The 23,295-nt window shown below is 39.6% G+C and overlaps 1 protein-coding gene across 3 annotated transcripts in view; it reads left to right on the top strand.

The window, feature by feature from the left end:
* Positions 1 to 23,295, top strand: part of mdga1 (MAM domain containing glycosylphosphatidylinositol anchor 1) — a 216,138-nt gene that overhangs the window by 113,573 nt on the left and 79,270 nt on the right. For all 3 annotated transcript variants that reach the window (XM_085266885.1, XM_085266899.1, XM_085266889.1), the window contains 2 exons: positions 18,001 to 18,197; positions 20,397 to 20,529. In XM_085266885.1, coding sequence (XP_085123011.1) covers positions 18,001 to 18,197; positions 20,397 to 20,529 — 330 coding nt within the window. The remainder of the gene's footprint in view (positions 1 to 18,000; positions 18,198 to 20,396; positions 20,530 to 23,295) is intronic.

Genomic DNA, 23,295 nt, shown 5'->3' with positions numbered 1-23,295 from the left:
TGTTTTTCTCCACCCTTTTCCTCTCATATTGTCTTTACCCTCCCCTTTTTTCCATTTATGACCAGCTGCAGTGGGCTAGGTAATGAAGGCAGTGTTATAAAGTATGGGACATGCCTTGGGGCAGACTCAGAGCCTGGGTATTGGCAGATAGAAAAATTGAAATAGGATGAGGATGGAGACAGAAGGGCATAGACTGAAGGATTACGTAGAAGGCCATGAAACAGAGAAATGATCCAAGATTAGAAAAATGTAGGAAAACATTAACGCGACAAAGAAAGTCATCGCTAGTATGAAAACATTTTTTTCTCACTTTGCCAGCATTTCTACAAAATCTTGTATAGTCTAAGGCATGGTTTAGACATTTGCAAGGAATCTTTGTAGAGCCTTAAACCTAACCATTGAAGTGGAAAGCATCATTGTCGACATTTGTTTTTTTGTTGTTTTTTTTAATCATTGTCGACATTTATGCTTGTGCTGGTGCAGGTGTTCATTGCCATGAGGTCATGTCCCAGTGCTTTATATGTGATGCTAGCCATAATAGAAACTGTTTTTGCAGAAGTAAACATATTTACTCTCTGTACATGTGTAAATATTTACACATTTAGACTCGGGACAATGACCCCAAAACTGAACGAATATGTGGGTGACATATGTGATCTTTTTTCAGAAGAGTGCAGACCTAGGAACAGCAAAAATACTGCAGAGGACTGTCATGCTTCCAGGCCTCTGGTAGCTTGCTGCTGGTGGTTAAGGGTGGTATATATACACTATATTGCGAAACGTATTTACTCACCCATCCAAATTATTGAATGCAGGTGTTCCAATCACTTCCATGGCCTCATGTGTATAATATCAAGCACCTTGGTGTGCAGACTGCTTCTGCAAACATTTGTATATGAATTGGTGGCTCTCAGGAGCTCAGTGATCTCCAACATGGTACCATGATAGGCTGCCACCTGTACAACTAGTCCAGTCTTGAAATGTTCTTACAAGTAAACATTCTACTGTGAACTGTTGGTGGTATTACAACAAAGTGGAAGTAACTGGGAATGAAAGCAACTCAGACAAAAATTGGTAGGCCACATAAAATCATAGAGCAAGGTCAGTGGATGCTAAGTTGCATAGTGTGCAGACATCATCAATATTCTTCATAATCAGTCGCTAAAGACCTCCAAACTTCATGTGCTCTTCAGATTAGCTCAAGCACAGAGAGCTTTATGAAACAGGTTTCCATGGTTGATCAGCTGCATCCAAACCTTACATCACCAAGCACAATACAAACCAGATGCAGTGGTGTAAAGCATACTTCCACTACTCTAGAGTGTGTGGACAAGTCCAGTCCAATGAAGGTAGACAAACGAATACTTTTGGCAATACTCATATATATATATATATATATATATATATATATATATATATATATATATATAGTACATCGCTAGATGTAGCGATGTACTATCGCTGCATCTAGCTACATCTAGCGATAGATGTAGTCAAAATCGATTTTGACTGTATCGCTCTATCGCAATAGCGCATGCTGATGATATCATCAAGCTGCGCCTGTTTTAGTCGAAAGCATCGCAGCGGCTAAAACCATTATCATCTGCAAATTATGGCGAGCGACAGCCATAGCAAAGAGATGAAGCACTGTTGAAATATGGGGAAAGCCAAAAACTGCGCTTCCTCCACTTCCGTAATATTGATTCATTAATGTTGAATTCTCTCGCAGCTGTTCTATTCCCATGTTGCTGCAGTATATTAATAACTAACCTCGTATTGTGGATGAATAATCTCAGTTGTTCTCCTGACTGAAGTTTGCCTCGTGTATAGCATCCTGCTATGCGATTGCATTTGTCCCTAACCACCAGAATCCCTCACGTTAACTTTTATGGAGTGGAAAAAAAAGTTGTCGTTCATCCTCCAGCTTCACTGTGCTAATGTTATGCTAACATAGCTGTGTCGCTAGCAATCACGTAGCACAACATTATATACCAGGTAGTCCAACTTCAGTAACCCTGCAAACGCCACTGCTGTTTAGTTTCCTGCCTTCATTTACTGTATGTTGGAAGTTATAGCAGAGCTGTATGTTTTAATTAGTTTCAAAAATCTCTCAGTCAGAACATGGTATGTCATGTTTAGGTGGAAACTAGTGAGCTAACTTCCTGTTAACTTCTAACTCCGTTAAATTAAATAAATTCTGTTTTCATGGATGCCTGGATGTTAAACTTAATTGTTACACCTGGTAAAGCAGCAACGCTGATGATTTAATTAAAGATGAAAGAATTTAGACCGTTTTTAACAATTAGTGTTCGTTTGACTTTGGGACCTGAAGCAGACGGAGTTTTGGACCCAGATTACTCCGCAAAGCTCCTCACTACGGCAGCCGTAATGCTCTGCCAATCCATCAAGCAGTGCGGCTTATCAAAGTTGTACTCTGTTTTTTAACAGATTTCTGCACGCCAAAATCGGTTCGAGGTCAGTAAGCACAACCAGAATTCATACATAAGGCACACTCTCGATTTTTGAGAAAATTAAAGGATTTTAAGTGTGCCTTATAGTGTGGAAATACGTTATACAGAAGAAAAGAATATATCGTGATATATATCGTTACTGCACATACTTCAAATTATATCGCGATATGAATTTTAGGCCATATCGCCCAGCCCTAGCCATGAGTATATATTTACTCATATATATATTAGGGGTGCAACGATACACAAAATTCACGGTTCGGTTCGGTTCGATACTTTGGTGTCACGGTTCGATATTTTTTCGATACAAAAAAATGTTCATGCATTTTTAATTTGTCATTTATTAAAATTATAAATATATATTTTAACTCAAAAGTACAGTTTTTAAATTTAACCCTAACCCTTGTGCGTGTTTTTTATTTTGACAGCGAATGCGCACCTGCGGACCACTTATGTGCAGCCCTGGTTATTTAGCTCATCATATTGCAGCCACAGAAATTCTTTTGTCCATGAAATCATAAAGCTGCACTTTCTTTTTGCCTTATAGTCTGATTTGTCATAACTTCTCCGTTTTGTGGTAAGCTTTTCTTTGGCTGTCACTTCTTCACCCTGACCTGTCTTATTTGGCTCAGCAGAACTGAAATGCTTTTACACACGCACTCACATAAGCTCAGCGATTCTCTGCGCGATCAACCTCTCACATGTTTAAGCTTGCTGCGGGAGATTTCACTTGTCATGTTTGCATAGTAAGCTAACGATTAATAAGACGATGTCAGAGGAATTGGTGCACAAATTATCATCACTCACAGATCAGTGCTGTCGCTCTCTATACACAGTTCGCACGATTGCAAAGTGAAAGCAAAAAAACAAGCGCAAATTCAAACGCGACTTCAATATGTCACATATTGACAGTGGCTCACCGATGCCAATGACATAATTACCCAGCTACATTTCTGAAAGAATGCAAAAGCATTGACATATATTTTTCCTACAATAGCCTGACGGGCAGGGAAGAGATAGAATTTTGGTAGCCCGACTGAAAAAATCGCTGTCTATCGTTGCACCCCTAATATATATATATTAGGGGTGCAACGATATTCGTATCGATATTGAACCGTTCGATACAGTGCTTTCGGTTCGGTACGCATATGTATCGAACAATACAACATTTGTAATTTATTTTATCAATTTTCCTTCTGACGATGCTGTCTGTGTTGAGCGCTCAGTGAATCTGTGTTCGACTACTCCGCCTAGGCTGCACTGTCCAGCGCAGATCCACTGAGCGCTCAACACAGACAGCATAGTCAGAAGGAAGAGCGCAGGGCAAGCTAGCGAGACAGAAGTTAAGCTCTCCTTGCAACAGGCAAATTGAACCTCATTCAGATCTGGTGTTTGGAATTATTTTGGTTTTCATGTGACGTATGACCCTGAAGGTAAGCGAGTCATGGACTAAAGTAAAACAGTATGTTGGATGTGCCATGCAATGCTCAATTACATGGGTGGGAACTAGTGCGTTAGCGCAGTTAGCTTGTTAACGTGTTGACGCCGTCCAACCGCACGCACGGAGCGATCCGTGGTAGCTCGTTAACGGAGATTTGCCGTGTTGTGGCGTTAACGTCATTTCAACGAGATTAACGCTGACAGCACTAGTGGGAACACAACGAATATGACTGCACATTTACTCCGACATCATCCTAGTGCAGGGCTGCCCAATCCCAGTCCTCGAGAGCTACTATCCTGCAGCTTCTAGGCTACGTTCACACTGCAGGTCTTAATGCTCAATTCCGATTTTTTGATCAAATCCGATTTTTTTGTCTGCTCGTTCACACTACAAATAAAATGCGACAGCAAACGCTCTCTAGTGTGAACGCTCAAAGCGGCCCGCATGCGCAAAAGAAGATGTCACACACAACGCGCTCTGTTTAGACCCAGAGCAACAGTATTGTTTGACTGATGGCCCTTAATATAAAGACTTCGGTCTTCACGTTTCCCAATTTTTGCTTTAAGTTATTTTGTTATTTACATAATAATGTAAATAACCTAATAATTATCCTTATTGCCGTTTAAGAGAGGAGCGGTGCTTCAAAGGATAGCTGTAGATTTCTGTCAGAATCTGCAGATTATACAGTACAAATAAAATGTTTACGTTGTCTTCCCAACAGTTTCACTGACATCCACACTGGATGGCCAGGAAGCGTTCGCGATGTCTTCTCGGGCGCTTCTCTGGCGCTGATAATTGGCTTCAGTCTTGTGTCGGTGACGTAAAAGGCGGATTTAATGCGACTTGACCGTTCAAACAGCAGTCGCTTTCTAAAACATCGGATATGTATCGGATTCAGTACCACATACGAAAGTGACCCAGATCGGATTTGAAAATATCGGATTTGCGCCGTTCACACTGTCATAGCATGATCGGATATGGGTCGCATAGGGTCAAAAAATCGGATTTGATGCGCTTTCGCCTGCAGTGTGAACGTAGCCTTAGATGCATCCCTACTCCAACACAGCTGAATCAAATGGTTTGATTACCTCTTCAGCATGCCATCGTGTTTGGCAAAGGCCTGATAACAAGCCATTCATTTGATTCGGGTGTGTGGGAACAAGGATGCATCTAAAAGCTGCAGGACGGTAGCTCTCGAGGACCGGGATTGGGCACCCCTGTCCTAGTGCAAAGACAAGTGGAAGCAGACAAAAACAACAAGCACGCATGCTACAAACTTTACCCGAGTCATTTAGACAGCCATTAGCACATGATTCTCCTTATGGGGACCTAATATGTTTAATAGGCATGAACATTTTTTTGTATCAAAAAAATATCGAACCGTGACACCAAAGTATCGAACCGAACCGTGAATTTTGTGTATCGTTGCACCCCTAATAAATAAATAAATATATACATACACATGTGTGAGTACAGAATAAATCTTGTGGCAAAAAGAAGCAGGACATTATAAAGCCAATAATCTCAGTCAATCCTAACCTAAAATCAGTTCAGAGCTATTCTGTAAAACCTTTGCAGGTGTTCCAGCCTGGGGAAATACTCCCTGTCTCTATATAAAAAGTAGGGAAGGGCAAAAACCCCAGAAGAGACACTAAGAGATAAATAATGTAAAGAAACCACCAAATAAACCAGAAAATAACACCCGGAAAAATCTGAAATGGGTATCTAGGTGCACTACCACAAACTCAGGGTGGTAAATTTTGTTAAGAGTGGGCTAACTCAGCACTTTCTGAGTGCAGGCGGTGCTGTTGGTGGGGAGAGCTGCACAAATCAGTCTGGATAGTAGGCAATAACCATCTTACCAACAGGCGGGTGGGGTTATTCTGTGCTAAAGCATTGCCTAATAGCCTCTATGTTTTGCTCTGGGCAATTTTTGAAATAATACTTGGAGGACTGTGGGTGGTGTGAAATGCAGTATTTTGGTTTAGCGGAGCCTCCGTGATGGAGTTTTTCCTCTTAGTAAAGTTATACACACTCCTGACAAACTTTTTAAAACTATTTTTACTTGCTTATTGATATGCTTAATCAACTAAAAACCAGATGAGTGTAGTAGAAAGTTTTTTAAATTTATGGTTTTGCCCAGCCCCAAAGCCACGTAGTTGCAGCAGATGGATGAGTATTTCCTTCCCACTTCCGCCAAGTGCTTGCTCAAAGGGGGCCATTTATTGAGATTTCCTTTCTATTTTTGTAGGGTCTTTACCTTATAATATAAAGCATTGAGGTGCCTTGAGGCAAACGCTGTTGTGATTTGGTGCTATATAAAAAAAATGGAATTGAATTGAACTGAATTCAGTGAAAGAGAAGCTGGCCATGCGGTCACTTGATAGACACACACAAAAAAATGATCTGCTTCCTGTCTGATCAAAACAGCCAAGTGTCCTTCATCAGCTGCTTTGTAAAGTTTTGCTTCTGATAAAAATGATAATAACAAATACATCATGCAAATGAAGACGTGAACACAGCAGCTTCACTTTTGTAATCCACGGGAGTGAATGAACTTTAATCTAATGAGATTTCTAGAGTTGCTTTATTCAAACTTATATTGTCCATGAGGTGAACAGCTGCATGTGTGAGGGTGTAGTGTTGTTGTGTGTGTTTAAATCCTCTCATGTTCCATATTGTTTGTCCAAAGTGGGGTAAGTTACAAAAGCATTCCCACCTTCTCAGTGACTGCTGATCGGACTGTATTTTCACACCTAGTGTTATCTTGAGTACGGTGTACATTTTAGGACATCGACAGGTATCAGGAAAAAAGTTGTCAGGTCTCAGAAAAAAATGTCAGGTATCAGTTCTCTGGAAAAAAGTCGTCAGGTCTCAGAACACGAGCTATCAGACAGAGAGAAAATCTTCCTGCAGGTGGTGCTGTTGTCATGTGCCAGCCGAATTGATTTCCAAATACGTCATCAACTTGTGACAGTGGAAGAACGTAAGGTCATTGACCTCACCGGAATTCTACCACAGTTCATGCTCCTAACGACACAACTTAAGTTTAACTTGCTCTCCTTTTTGTCCATACTTTTGCCACAGTTGTGTTATATTAAGTTGCGGTTAGGTTGTGAAAGTTACATAACGCATATCAGAGAAGGAAAGCTAATTTTGTACGATAAACTAAGTCAGCACTATTTTTGTCTGTCTAATTCATTCTAGCTAGCGACAGTGGTGTTGAAACATTATCTAAATTTAAACTGGTTTGTAATTGTTTTATATACGTTTCAGCGAATGGACAAGCTGAAAGCTTACGAGGAGCCTGCATCCTTTCTGTCGCTGTTTTTCTTTATTTCTCTTTTTTCTGTTGCTACTGTCAAGATATTTTGTGATCTCGATATGTTTTTTTTTGTTGTTGTTGTTTATAGATTTGCTGCAATATGTCATGACATATTGCATTGAAGATGAAAGGAGTATCCGACTTTGGCTGGTTTCTATGACTCTTCCAAAAATACTATTTTTTATCGAGCATTAAAAATAAATGAGAAAAGTACAACTTATTTAGTAACTACTGTTCACCTCTTTCATACATACACCTCTGTATGTATTATTGTAGGTTCTACCTTACAATATAAAGCGCCTTGAGGCGACTGTTGTTGTGATTTGGCGCTATATAAATAAAATTTAATTCAATTCAATATCAAAGAAGTGTATTTTTTTGCTACACATAATATTTCCTTTGTGTAAACTGAATAGATGCTGCTTTTAGTGTAATTACCACCTAAAAAGGTTTAATAATTTACCGGTTAGTTACTTATGGTCAGTGTAAGAGGTGGGTGATCAATTAGACTGTTGTTGTCACACTTAACCTTTCAAGATACAATGATAATAACATTGTTCAAGAAAGGCTTAAAACAAAGGGAAATCAGCTGTGTACTGAATTCATATAGGCATAAAATAAGGTAAGTCTGCATTTCAAAAGCATGTGTTTTATGAGATACAGTTTCCATGACAAATCTCTAAAATGACAAAAGATGCACTTTGTCTTTAATATCTTTAATAATGTAAATCTGTGTTGTGTTTTAACAGTGAGAGGCATCTGAGAAGAGTTTTAAAACTTCTAGGGTTGAAGTCTGAATTAGCCAGACAAAAATAGTGCTGACTTAGTTTATCGTACAAAATTAGCTTTCCTTCTCTGATATGCGTTATGTAACTTTCACAACCTAACCGCAACTTAATATAACACAACTGTGGCAAAAGTATGGACAAAAGGGAGAGCAAGTTAAACTTACGTTGGCTGTGTCCCAATTAAGAGACCGCACACTTGGAGTATATAAATGTATAAAAAAAAAAAACACCCAGCACGCCCCTGCGGGCGGTTTATCCTTCAAGCTCGGGTCCTCTACCAGAGGCCTGGGAGCTTGAGGGTCCTGCGCAGTATCTTAGCTGTTCCCAGGACTGCGCTCTTCTGGACAGAGATCTCCGATGTTATTCCCGGGATCTGCTGGAGCCACTCGCCTAGCTTGGGAGTCACCGCACCTAGTGCTCCGATTACCACGGGGACCACCGTTACCTTCACCCTCCACATCCTCTCGAGCTCTTCTCTGAGCCCTTGGTATTTCTCCAGCTTCTCGTGTTCCTTCTTCCTGATATTGCTGTCATTCGGAACCGCTACATCGATCACTACGGCCGTCTTCTTCTGTTTGTCTACCACCACTATATCTGGTTGGTTAGCCACCACCATTTTGTCCGTCTGTATCTGGAAGTCCCACAGGATCTTAGCTCGGTCATTCTCCACCACCCTTGGGGGCATCTCCCATTTTGACCTCGGGACTTCCAGGTTATACTCGGCACTGATGTTCCTGTACACTATGCCGGCCACTTGGTTATGGCGTTCCATGTATGCCTTGCCTGCTAGCATCTTGCACCATGCTGTTATGTGCTGGATTGTCTCTGGGGCATCTTTACACAGCCTGCACCTGGGGTCTTGCCTGGTGTGATAGACCCCAGCCTCTATGGATCTTGTGCTCAGAGCTTGTTCTTGTGCTGCCATGATTAGTGCCTCTGTGCTGTCTTTCAGTCCAGCTTTCTGGATATCAGCCACCTCCTCTATCTGCCGGTGGTACATACCGTGCAGGGGCCTGTCCTTCCATGATGGTTCCTCGTCTCCCTCCTCTTTCTTGGGTTTCTGCTGCCTGAGGTATTCACTGAGCACTCGGTCAGTTGGGGCCATCTTCCCAATGTATTCTTGGATGTTCGTTGTCTCATCCTGGACTGTGGTGCTGACACTCACCAGTCCCCGGCCCCATTCCTTCCGCTTAGCGTACAGCCTCAGGGTGCTGGATTTGGGGTGAAACCCTCCATGCATGGTAAGGAGCTTTCTTGTCTTTATGTCAGTGGCTTCTATCTCCTCCTTTGGCCAGCCTATTACCCCAGCAGGATACCTGATCACGGGCAGGGCGTACGTGTTGATGGCCCGGATCTTGTTCTTACCATTCAGCTGACTCCTCAGGACTTGCCTGACCCTCTGCAGGTACTTGGTGGTTGCAGCTTTTCTAGCGGCCTCTTCATGGTTCCCATTCGCCTGTGGGATCGCCTGTGGGATCCCCAAGTACTTGTAACTGTCCTCTATGTATGTGTATATATATATATATATATATATATATATATATATATACACACACATGCAGCAGTGGGTCCTTCAGTCTGTCCTCACTCTGGACACTTCTAGTTGTCACACATGGAAATCAAATGTGTGATAAGCTGCAGGATTCAAACACAAGTGTAACTTATAAATACGTGTTCATACTTTTATTACACAATCAGAGAGAAAGAAAAAGAGAGAGAGTGCAGGACAGACAGACAGGTGACAGTCTCAGGTGTATACACTGCTACAAACAGGAGGATTTAGTGTTTGTGTTATTACGAGTGCTAAACAAGAAGAGTTCCCAGATGGTACAGTGGACACATGTGTGACTCCTGTGATTAAAGCATCTTTCTTTCAGCTTAACGAGTGAACCGTCAGCTCGTTCAAATACGCGTTAAAGTCAATTTGGCTCGACAACACCGAACAGAGGCAGTAATATAACATAGCTAACATTAACAGTGCAGTGAATCCTGCTTGTGCCGTGATATTCAGGACTGCAAACCGAGCAGCATTCACTGACTTTCAGCTTGTTGTGTTTGTGGATATATGACTGACTTTAATTATGCATAAAAGCATCACATTATCTGTCAGATTAAGGACAACTATTGAACTGCGTATATTTTACAGTAAAGGCTTTAAAACCAAGTTAGTGCAAACATCGCTAATATTTGTAACTTTGCTGACATGTGGCCAACAGTAATGTTTCAATGTTCTTCGTTATTAAACATTTGCACGTAAATAAGTGACATAATATTCAGTACTTACTTTTGAAAGTTTACTCTTTGGCCGCCCCGCTTCTGCCGTCTGCCGTATTTCTCGGCAAAATTATCCACATTCACCGCTGCGCTATGAATTGTGGAATATATGGGACCATGAAGCGTGCACCGGACCACGCTTGATATTTGGGGAAATCGACGGCGCATTTGGAGTACGCATTTGGAGTACACTTCGAATTGGGACAGGCGTCGTCGCGTCGCGGTGACATAATAGGTCTTTTAATTGGGACACAGCCGTTGTGTTGTTACTAGCATGAACTGTGGTAGAATTCCGGTGAGTTCAATGACCTTACGTTCTTCCACTGTCACACGTTGATGACGTATTTGGAAATCAATTTGGCTGGCACATGACAACAGCGCCACCTGCAGGAAGATTTTCTGTCTGTCTGATAGCTCGTGTTCTGAGACCTGATGACTTTTTTCCTGAGAACTGAGACCTGACATTTTTTTTTCTGAGACCTGACATTTTTTTCCTGAGACCTGACAACTGTTTTCCTGAGAACAGACCTGACATTTTTTTGTCTGAGACCTGACAACTTTTTTCCTGATACCTGACGACTCTTTTCCTGAGACCTGACGATGTCCTAAAATGTACACCGTTCTATGGAGTCTTTTTGTTCTTATCCGTTTATGTATTCGCTGCCCTCTATTAACCAGGAACCAGTAAAGTTTTTCCAGAATGCCGCTTTAGTATCTGGACAAGATCAACAGAAGTTGTCCAGAGTTGTTTTAATAAAGAGATTGTGCATATTGCCCCTGAGTCCAGTGTTCACCTTGAGACACAACACAATAAAGCACAAGCACTTTAATAACTTTAAGACCAGCAGCCGCCTATATTACAAGGTGTATCTCTATATATTTTCTCTATACATATTATTGCCATGGTCCACTGTTCTATACACGCAACAAAGCTAATTAAATATGCAAAAAGCATCTGCCATCTGGCCATCCCCAACAATATGCTATGGATGTGTCTGCATGGTTGAGAGGAAATTGTCTAAGTATATATACTTGCAAGATGGATGGATGCAGCTGATACACCATGAGCATTCAAAGGAACACAGGAGGAGTACAAAGGGCATCCTTTATCCATCCTGCTCCCCATAGATATCTTCAGAAGCCATTTACGGGGGACATAGAAGGACTTTCTTCTAAGATTCATGTGTTATTGTGACCCTGAGGAAATTGTGTGTATTGGGGTTGGTTATTGCGTACTTGTATATGTAGACGTATCACTCTGTGTGTGTGTGTGTGTGTGTGTGTGTGTGTACATACTATTGCATAACATTGTGTGAGCCTATGCAACTTTTCTTGTGTTCCTGCGTGTGAGAGATTGTGTGTTATTTTAACCCAGAGGCTAAGTGAATGAACTGTGCTTTTGCATCCTTTAACACCCTCTTTGCTGTCACTACCGCTGTGCAGTTACACTGTCGCACTCACGGTAAATAACTGTGCCCAAATTAGTCTTTTTATGGCCTAAAAGAATAGAGTCACACCATCATGAATGTTTAATACATTTTCCCAGGCTCTTTGCTGACAAAAGCATAATTAAGGCTCGCACATAACGCGCTGCCTCAACGAAAATGCACCATTTTCAGCAAATTCAAGAGTGGTAGTTTGGGAGAAGACTCATAGTGTTGTTCTTCCTAACCACACTCCTGTGCCTTGCTATTAAACCTAACAGCAGAACATGTACACAAGTTGCTGCAGAGGTTGCAATCTTTTTTGCATTTATTGTAATCGTGGTTTAACAGTAGTTTTACGCTGACATGTATTGTGTATTGACATGATGTGTTCTTTGTGCATGTGTAAAGCAAGCGCCTAACTAAATGGTCTGTGTGTTTAAATTAGTTTACTCTCATTACTTGACTGCCAATGCTTTTTATCTTTCTGGATACGTAGGATGTTCATACTTCCAGATGAACAGAATCAACTTTTTGGGATATCCTTATCTGGATGATTGAGCATGCATGAAGGCATAATTTGTGTGTTAAAAGAAAAAAAGTGATTTATATTGTTACACTAAAAACTAAACTAAACAAATTTAGCACGGAAAATCAGAATAAATCAACCTTTACTTTCAAACATTGCATTTTAAATACAGGCAATGCTCTCGTTATTTCCAAATGTGGGCCTCGTGCATGTTTTATGCCATCTTTAAGGCAATGTCTATGAGCAGAATGCTGAATAATTGACGAGATGTGAAGCTGGATCAAACGGCAAGTCTGCCTCTGTTTGTGCCTCTCTGTATGCGCAGACTTTTCCTGCTGTGTGTGCTGCTATGAGCTTCCATTAGTGTTTGTGTGTGGTCAATGGTATAAAAGAGTGTGTTTTCAGACCTTGTAAATACCTACAGATGTATGCAAATGTGAGCTTGACAAAAAAACAGCTCAAGTATTATTATTTTTTAATCCCTTACCTGGTTTGATGATGACTTATTGTATTGCTGTGGACTGAAATAAGCTTTTAAAATAGAAACTCAAAATTTTGAAATAATTTAATAATAAATATGGGTTTTAAAAAATTTATATTCTGTTTAATTCCATTTTTAACAATGTGTTCAAACTTTTTGGGGGGAAAAATTGTTACATGTATTAGGGGGTACTAAATCCACTACTTACCCAATCACTCACACACACAGACTCTATTGTACACTATTGTACACTCACATTCAATTGAGCCTGTCATCTTCTCTAATGGCCATCTACTCCTAGAGAGCTATTAGAGTACCGGACATGTTATTGGAAATCAAAGAGGATTTGGAGTCCAGAGCATCCTCCTGCAGGAGTAAGTACCTAGCAGAGGTCAGCTTGTTACAAAAACACACTCTGTCAACTCTGACCGCCAGGATGGATTAGTAAATCTCTGCTTCCTTCATTTTAATGGTTACTCTGGTTATTTTAGTGAAATGATGGCATGCAACCACATTTTTAATCTATGAAAGATGCATGCTGCACATGTCTGTGATGCTGTAAATTTACATTTTCCTCTTGTTATGTCTTTGTTAACTGTGTTAGCAGCTTAAATGCATTTATTAAGTGTTATTTGCCAGTAGCTTAGATCCTTGCAAATGAGACTGGAATAGATGTGTAAATCAGACTTTATAGATATAATTCATGGTAACCTTAACAGTAAGCTTAAAAGGACATTTTTAAAATTACATGTCTTTCAGTGATACTTTCAGTATACTTTCAGTAGAGTACAGGACATGTTATTGGAAATCTAAGAGGATTTGGAGTCCAGAGCATCCTCCTGCTGGAGTAAGTACCTAGCAGAGGACTTTCAGTGATACTTTCAGTATCACTATCTTAGTGGGTTTAAATTGGGTATATCTCTTTAATAATATTAGATAAAATTTCGGGTTGAGACTTCAGAACAAAAAACAGCAGTTTCTTATTTCTCAATAATAAAGAAATTTCAGCTGGAATAACTGAATCTGCTTGCTTGATCTGAAGTTTTAAAACATCGCTGAATAACCCTTTCTCAATTAACTTGTAAGTGAGATTAAGACTATGTCATAAAGGTCTGACTTTTTTCTTATTTTCAGAATTCATGTGTAACTAAAATTTATACATGAATTATGTGCTGTGTTACTCGACAAAAATCTATTCATTTTCTTCTGTTTATCCTTAACAGGGTTGCAGGGGGGCTGCAGTTTATCCCAGCTACTGTAGCTTGAGAGGCGGGGTACACCTTGAACAGGTCACCAGTCTTACACAGGGCTAACACAGAGAGACAGACAACCATTCACACTTACAAGCATCTATGGGCAATTTAAAATCACCAGTTAACCTAACACCAATTGCATGACTGAGTTGTGGGAGAAAGCCAGAGTACCTGGAAACAACATACAAACTGTGTCAAACTCAGGACCTTCTTGCTGTGAGGCAACAATGGTAACCACCACACCACCTTGCTACCTTAAATGGTAAATGGCCTGTATTTGTACAACGCTTTACTGGTCCTAAAGGACCCCAAAGCGCTTTACACACTCAGTCCAGGGCAGCTGTAGGTAGCTACAGCCGCCCTGGGGCACACTGACATAGGTGAGGCTGCTGGACACTGGCGCCACCGGGCCCTCTGACCACCACCAGTAGGCAACGGGTGAAGTGTCTTGCCCAAGGACACAACGACCGAGACTGTCTGTCGTTACAAGACGAACTGCCAACTCCTGAGCCACGACCAGATTAAAAAAAAAAATTAAAGACTTAACAAGACAGATGATGAAATGGAACAAGGAAAGTGTGATCTTTCCTAGATATCATAGCTTTTAGCTGGTACCTGTTACTACTGTCTAGATTTATGAAAGAAACTATAGTTAAAGGCAGCTAATGTGGACTCCATTACTGCACATTTGTTTTTCAGCACTGTAATTATAAAATGCAATCTCACATAGTGTTTTTGGGGAAAAAAATCTCTATTCGCAGGCATCTATCCAAGCTAAGGGCCACTCTAAGAGAGAGCTAAAGGTGTCTTTGAGTCAGCACCACTGTGTGGTGTCTAAGCAGAAAACAATGCCAGACCCCCAGAGCAGAGATGTGCATTAAAAGCTGTGGCTAACAAAAGCCACACAGTGCAATTGATCTAAACTGTGTGCAAAGGCAGGACTTTGGGGAAATCAGAAACTTCATTAAAGTTTCATATTGTATTTCTGTGCACTTGCAGTTTCACCCTGTCTCTATTTACTTAAAGGCCCATACTGAGCAAAGTTAGAGTTCCCCTCTGGTTTTGCATTGCAAAAGCTTTTACAGTGCAACTGTTTTTCAGAAAAAAAATCAAAGAAGCATTGTCATTGTTTCCAAATATAAACAAAATGAACACTTTTTGTTCAAGAAATGCTTCTTTTAACATTAGTTTTGAGTTCTTGCACCATTTCTTACGTCTGGTTATGTTGATGATAGTTTGAATTATCCATATTTTCACGACGCAAACATAATGTAAGGCCATGCCAGAATATATTAACCCAGGGAAAAAAAGTATCTCTTGGGCAATATGTGTAATATAGAATCAGAATGCATGACCACACAGTGTGGACCACCACATCGACTATTTACATTTGTTTATACTCTGTTTGTATAATCTTCTCTTTGTGGCAGGCTTTCCACCTTCTCATTCAAACGGGAAATATGCAGAATGCCAACAAATCACACATTGCACTGACTCTCTGGCAGACACACAAGCACACACCACACATACTACTGGGGCATTAGTCAGCTAGGGTTCCCCTTGCGCTGCAAATGATCTGTGAAAAATATACAGAAATCCTTTGCCAGTCCTGGACAGATAAATGCACACATTCACATGCACCTATTCACAAATTCAAGTATACAAAGGTGCTAGCTCCGTTTCCAAATCTCTTTCACACACACATGCGCACATGGCAGAACCAGGAGGCAGATATCATTGATAGCTTCTCAGGTTTGAAGGCCTTTTCCTGGCAGAGGCTTCTAGAAATACTGGTACAACTCATTGTCTAGTTTCTTGCTGGGCCTTATTTTGTCTCAAGCTGTGGCTTCATAAATCACAATATCCATTAAGAGTGGAAAACCATAGAATCAGGTGAGCACTTCACAAAGCTTAGAACTACTTCACTAAAAAAACCCAACTAAAACAAACAAATGCTGTACAAAACAAGTGTACTGTATTAAAGTAAGCAGCTTAGTCAGCTCAGATTGTGTAAAAGTTGGATGAAAAAAAGTGTAGATAATAAAATGTGCAATACAATCATGTCATAAAAATGTACAACAAAGCAGGACTATATTACAGCCAGTGCATACTTTGTAGATCCACTGCAGTAAAGATATAATCCAGAAAAAAGATTTGCATGCATGAATTGTCAAGTGGCCCTCCCACAAGACTCAACTGGCAGGTAATTGGTTATTCCAGATTGACCATAGGTTCTGGCTATGAGAGTGTATCTATTATGGCTAGTACTCAACCCCTTCTCCAAACACATTAATTTGGATAAATGGTTAGGGAAATGATGGACGAATGGAGATAACTTGGGAAATAATTTTATAGCATAGAAGCATAATATTTTCTTCATTCAGTGTTTCAAGACATTGTTTTGATAAGAATTTATTTAATTAAGTTGCACGTTTCCAGTGGAATACTCAAGCGACTGCATTTTTTTTGTGTGTTTGTGTTTGTTTTGTTAAATTATTTTGAAGATGATTTGATAAAACAACTGTAGTCACAACTGTTCGCATGCGGTTTAAGTGTTGTACAGATCCTGACTCACTTTTATTTCCCAAGGTATTCAAAAAGGTTACTGCACACTGTAAAGCAAGGTCCTATGATTTAGTAAACATTCCCGTGACCCTTTTATTTTAAAAAGGAGTTGTTTCTCATGCAATGTCTGCTTTATTTGTAGCCACTTCAATGCGCTTAAGTTGCCTCTGTGAGTTTATGTCTCAGTCTGCCTCTGAGCTCTAACCTTCAAACTACAAAAGTGCTCTGATGCTATGTTCAGGCAGTGCACACTTTGATATAGTTCTAGATGTGTGTGAGTGCATGCATGTGCATGTGGCTGTGTGTGTGACGCACAGCCCTCATGTGACAACGGTGCCCTTTTCAACAACAAAATCACAAATCAACCATGCTTAGCTACACATTGTTTCTCTCAAATGTCTCCAGCCAAAAATACAAATGCTTCCCTCCTTACAGCATCGCATGAGCCCTGCTGTGTTCACATCCAGTGATGTCAAGCAACATAGTCGTTACATTCGCAGCTCACATTTTTCCATAGCTTGCAACTTAAGTGTGCTGTAGGTGAGATGAGTTGACACAATAGACAGGAGGTGAAGGGCAGGAGGTGCAAAGAGAAAGAAAAAGGTGGTGAGCAGGAAGGGGAGAAGTAAAATGGAGTGGGGAGCAAAGAGAGGAACCTTTGGTGTTGGCAGAAATTGTTTCTATAATGTTTGAAGGCTGCAACAGTCCAATTAGGCTGCAAAGAATCAGAATTACACACGCACGCACACACATGCACACACACACACACACCACTCTGCCCTGTAAGAGATAGAAGCAGAGAGCGAGGAGGAGAGGATAGAAAGGAAGGGATGGTGATGTGGAGTGAAAGTGGCAGTGAGTTTTGTAGAGATGGCAGAAACCAGGGGAGAGCAGCCTCTGTGCTCGTGACAGCAGCTGAAATCCTATCCACTGGAGGAAAAGGGAGACGACACTTCCATGAAGGAAATGCCCAGGAAAAATGAAGCAAGTGGGGGGGAAAGGGGGATAAAAAAATGACAGAAAAGAAATATGAAGGCGCAGTGTGCGAGAGTCACAGCAAGAGATGGAAATGGTAAACACAGAAATCTTTGGACATTTGTGCTCCTTAGAAAGTAAAATAAATAGGTGACTGTTTGGACAGCTTTGGTCAGTGTGGGTGGGCAACAAACTAGAACTGTTTGCTTTATTTACAAGTATTATTCCATATATCAGATCTCATCCCTGCTACAAATTATTGCCAGTGTTTTCCCCTGAAAAAAAAAGCCTCAAAGCCATGAAAAGCCTTTTTAACTGCAAAGGCTGCGAAGAGATTGTGATTGTATAAAACAGTATTTTGTGGTTATTTATTTCCCTGTGTGATGGAGTAGGAGCTTAATTGTGCAATTTTCTCCCTGCAGCATTATCAAAGTCTTCATAGTTTTATTGTTTTCTTCACCGTCTATTTTGCAGATCTTGATATACCAGTTCTGACAGTACACCAGACCATCAGCGACGTGCGCGGCAGTTACTACCAAGAGAAGACAGTATTCCTGCGCTGCACCGTCAACTCCAACCCTCCCGCACGCTTCATCTGGAAACGTGGGGATATGCTCATCGAGCAGAGCAAAGACAATGGAGTGGACATTTATGAGCCTCTTTACACTCAGGTACACATGTACAGCTCACAAACGCTCTGCCAGGTGTGGAGTCGCTCCCTGCTTTCTGCCCTTACCTTCCCATTTCAACCCTGTTCTTTTCTGCCATCAAGACAAAGCCTCACCCAGCTGAACGTATTTCATTCTCTCGTGATTATTAATTGAATATGTCTCACATTCAATGTTTACTTAGACAGTGTTGTGGAATTAGCGTTGATGTAAGGTTGTCATAGGAATTGAACTGTTTCTTTCTTAAACCTCTCCCCTGAAGAGCAATTATCCAATAATTCTCCACGGCAAGACTGATAAGCTTTGGATTTGCTGAAACTGTGCATGTTTTACTTGGCGTTAAAGGACTTGCAATCAATCTGTATGGCTATTTTTAACATGATTTGATTCCATGTGTATTATCAGTGACCTGTGGAGCTGTATGTATCAGACAGTTAGCAAGATATGTCATTTAGATGGATTTATTTTTATGATAGCAATAATTTCATCGTAACCTGCAACATTGTTTTGATTACATTATTCAGTGTGTGACACTACGCTTACTTTTTAAGTCAGTGTGACACTCCAAAGTGGGAAAAGCCCTTTAATGCTCTGTATTACCTCTACATAGATTACAACTAAGGCTAACTACAATTTTATGTCATATTATTTTGTGCAGTTACAGGTTATATCACAAAAAGACATTTTAATATATATATTTAAATACATAATATGTTGTGGATGCTAGTACCGGACTCTTCACCCATTGAAGGTCTAACTTACTTTTAGGAAATATGCATCCTCCATATTCAATGTTTTATGTGAGACATTCATTCATAACTGAAACATAACTTCATAATTTGAAGCAGATTTAGTTTCAAACTTTCAAAACAATATATCTCTTATTACTCTCTTTCACTATTTCATGCAACTAATATTGACTTGATTAAACTAGACAGTTGCAGCTGATAATACACATTATCAGCTGCACTATGTGTTGCTGTGGTTTCTCTGTGGTAGTCGGATATACCTATTTTGCATAAACATTACTGAAGTAATTACTGTGAAAATACTATAAGCTACTAAATCCAAGTAAAACAACAAAAAATTACCATGGGCCAGGCATAATAGGTTCAATTAACTTTAATAACGTGGCCCTTTTTAATGACTAAAATTTTCATTAATCACTCTATGCAAACAAATCCCAAAAACTCTAGAAATATACTATGTCAGGAAGCCTAGAACATGGTAGGTACACTGGAATGCCTTAGCAAACACATGAATAATTATGTATTACATTTTTACATTGTTGTTTATAGTAGCATTATGAGATTGTTTTTCTTCCTTTCTATCAGCGTTAAGACAAGCACGCTTTTAATTAGGTTAAAATGAACTGGCCATCAAGTTGAACAGTCAGTTACTTGTTCATTTACCCAGCAATATCCAGCTGAAAAAACTGCCAAATAAACAGTCCCCAAGCTTCATCCCCAGGCTGAGCACACAATTGTTCAGTTAGTACAACTGTTCCCATTTTCTTCACTTATCAAAGCACCAGTCAGCAGCAAAGCAGAGCCCCTGGAGTTCAATTAACCAGCCAGCAAAGCTCTTCTCAGGGCTGCCTAAGACACTGCCTACTGTATCAGACTCAAAGCCTTGATCTGAAAATCATCAGTGATGTTAAGAGATGTGTGACTGCTTTTGTGTGTCCAAGTCAGTGTCTGTACATCTACATGAGAAGAAGCGAGCACACTGCTGAGATTGCAAGTAGCATGCTTTCAGAAATAGAGAGAAGATGAACAGATTTAGTTTTTATTTTTGAACCAGATCAGTTTCATTTTCCCGATGGTTGCATGTGAAAGATATTTGGAATTTACCAATCAAATGACAATGAATGAATATTTGAAATGCTTCACTTGATAACCAGAGCGTGCAATATACAAGGGCAGGATGCGTGTGTGCATGTATCTATGTTAATATTTGAGCTTCTCTCAGTTTGTATTTAACCCGGTTCAGCATATTAAAGACTTTTGCACAAGATTACAGCCCAGTTTAAAAGAGACTGAAATAAACGCTCTGGGTTTTCAGGTTTATGGATTACGATGAAAATATGATTTTTGTTTATTATGTTTATATTAATGTTAATGTGATTAATTCTCAGATGATTCTTTTTACAGCACAATAATCCAACATGATGTTGTATGATGTCCTGTTTCTCATATTCAGGGTGAGACCAAGGTGCTGAAGCTGAAGAATCTCAGACCCAAGGACTTTGCTGATTATACCTGTCAGGTGTCAGTCCGCAATGTGTGTAACATCAAAGACAAGTCCGTCACCTTCAGGCTGACAAATGCTACAAGTAAGTTTTTTAAATTTGTGTTTCATTATCATTACAGTTCACAGAATTTGCGGGTGATACATTCCTAGAACACCCGGGAATTGTGAAAAACCACAAATTTGGGACGGGGTAAAAGAAAATGACCAATAAACTTTTACAGTTTAAACCCAAAATATGTGTTTGGGCTTTAAGAAGAACAAAACAAAAAACATGAGAACTGTATTTATTTCCAGTATTTTGTATTTCCTATGTAGTGGCAAATCCAATAAGTACATTTTTGTGTTGGGAATTTAGTTGGGAAAAAAAAGCCTGACTGTTTTGATCAATCATGATCATGAGAAATGAAAAAGCCATGGACTAGTCAAGTCAAAAGAAAGTGTAGAACCATTAGCACCGCTTATTAAGAGATTTAAGTGTGTGCATTTATACATTTGAGCCTATATGTATACTTGTGTGACCCTGTGTGGATTAGAGAAAATCTCAAATAATTTCAGACTTGTGCACATAATTCTTGTTCTTCACATTCAGTAAAGATGTATGTGGTACAGTCATTCCACCTTGGAAAAAGGACTGTTTAAAGAAATCTTTATCAAAAAACCCAGAATTACCAAGATAATTATATCCATGATGAATGTATATACATTTCTGACAACTGTTTACAACTTTACAAAGCCAAGATGTTTTATTTCTGTCGATGTACAGAAATCCTCTAATAATTCCATCTTATCTGACTATTCTGATCATGTTTGCTCTGTGATTGTGCAGGAATCTCTAGTTCTGTCTTTCTCTCATTGTTAAAGTGTCTCCTATCTTTACTTGTTCAGGAAATAGGATTCCTTTCTTCTTCCTCTTGTTTTCTCACTTCCTGTATGATCTCTCCCTCTGTCTTCTTTTCTGATAGTGAGTTTTTTTTCCCCTCTTGCTTTTGACTTTCCACTGAAATACGGTCTCGTTCTATCTTCCTGCCTGCCTCCCAGTGTAGGATATTGTCTATCTGTCTTGTTGTACGGTTGCTGAGAGCTCATCTCAGGGCCGTCAGCTGTAATTCAGTTGTCACACTCCCTGTTATCTCCAATTCACTTTGCACCGCTCTGTCCATCTCCACGCCATCGCCCGGCAACTCTGTTACTTACAACAACATTGTTGCCATTGACAACCCTGTCAGGTTTGTTACTGTCAGTATGGTATTCCACAAGGGAGAGGGCCATGCCTGTCTGAGCTGTATTTTTTAAATGATTTTTTTTCCTATTGTGTTTATTTTCTCCTCTTCCTCCTCTTCTAACTTAACTTTCTAAATGTCGGCTAGCCTAGATTGCTTGACAATTAAGTGTTTGAATTCTTTTTTTTTGAAGGCCATTATTCAGTTATATTTATTTCCTTTCAGTAATTAGATTTAATTTATTTGACAAGAGGGTCCTTGTGAGATTTAATAAAACATGAGTGTTTTAAAACTCTACAAGGTTCTGTCTTTCTCTCACTGAGCGTTTACTCTCATTAGTTTACGCTAATTTTATTTAATTCATTTTAATTAGTGAATTGCAATTTTAGTTGAAAGCAGGCTGTTGAATAAACATGGAGCCTTAAAAGCTAAACAGGAGTTTAAAACTCCAAAAGATCAATATTCCCTCGACATACTGTTTAGTACTGCAGTATGTCAAGTATGTCATACTGCTAGTAAACACATCAGAGGGTCATATATGCAACCAAAGACTGGAATGCAGTGTTTTTTCTCAAAAGCACATACAGTGATTGTAAAAATTGTTTTATTTGTAGTGCAAATTTTTACAAGTATAAGTGTAATGTATGAATATATATAGCTATTAAACACTACAGTATTGCAGGACACTTTTTAATTTGAGTCCTGGTGAAAAGTTGTCCTGCACTTTGAAATCCATCCATCCATCCACCTCTACTTACTTCCATCTTCTGCTTCTACTTACTCATAGGGCAATAGGTGAGATACGCCCTGTACTGGTGACCAGTCTGTCACAGGGCTAACACAGAGGTATACAACCATTCACACTCACGTTCTCACTTATGGCCACTGCATGTCTTTGGACTGTGGAAGGAAAACAGAGTACTTGGAAGGAAGCCGTGCAGACAAATGGAAAATATGTAAAATATGCAAAAGGACATAATTACCTTTCCCAGTGTAGATCACATTAACTTCATTTTCCATTTTGCTATGTTCCCACCACTGTTATTTGCCCCCCAGAAATAGGCATCTTGCAAGTTTACAGCCTTTATTATTAAAATTTATAAATTTCTACAATAGATCAGCTATTTCACACTTTCCTGTGAGACTGTGCTACTTTTCACTGGCAATAACAGTATACAGTATATATCAGCAACACTATAGAGTATATTTTTTTTATGATGAGCACAAGGTTTTGTGACACTTTTAAAATATATTTACAGGTTTTGAACTGAAGATGTTATCCAGTGAAAAATAAGGCCTCTTTTGAGATAAAAGTTCCCCAGGAGTCTTCTAAAGTGTGCTAAAGGTGGGAAAGATACAAGAAGTCAAAGAGAAGAAACTGTGACAAAGTTAGGAAGAAAATAAACAGAATTTGGCACCTCTGTTGTTAAAAAAAAAAAGGAAAGAAAAAGAGACACAAGGACGAAACAACCAAAAAACTAACTGAATTAAAAATAAAACAGATGGACACAGCTTACTGAAATATTTCAGAAAAACTAATAGTTAATAATTAATACTAATAATTCAGTATTAGGGAAATCAGCTGTAGCTCAGAGACACCCAATTAATTAGAGCAGACAACACTTATA

This window comes from Mchenga conophoros, linkage group LG1, assembly GCF_057382185.1.
Source record: "Mchenga conophoros isolate Kocher_MC1m ecotype Shallow Benthic linkage group LG1, M_conophoros_male_GT1.1, whole genome shotgun sequence".
In the NCBI taxonomy this organism is placed as follows: Eukaryota; Metazoa; Chordata; class Actinopteri; order Cichliformes; family Cichlidae; genus Mchenga; species Mchenga conophoros.
Note: the sequence above shows the minus strand (reverse complement) of the source record. Positions and strands in the feature narration are given on the sequence as shown.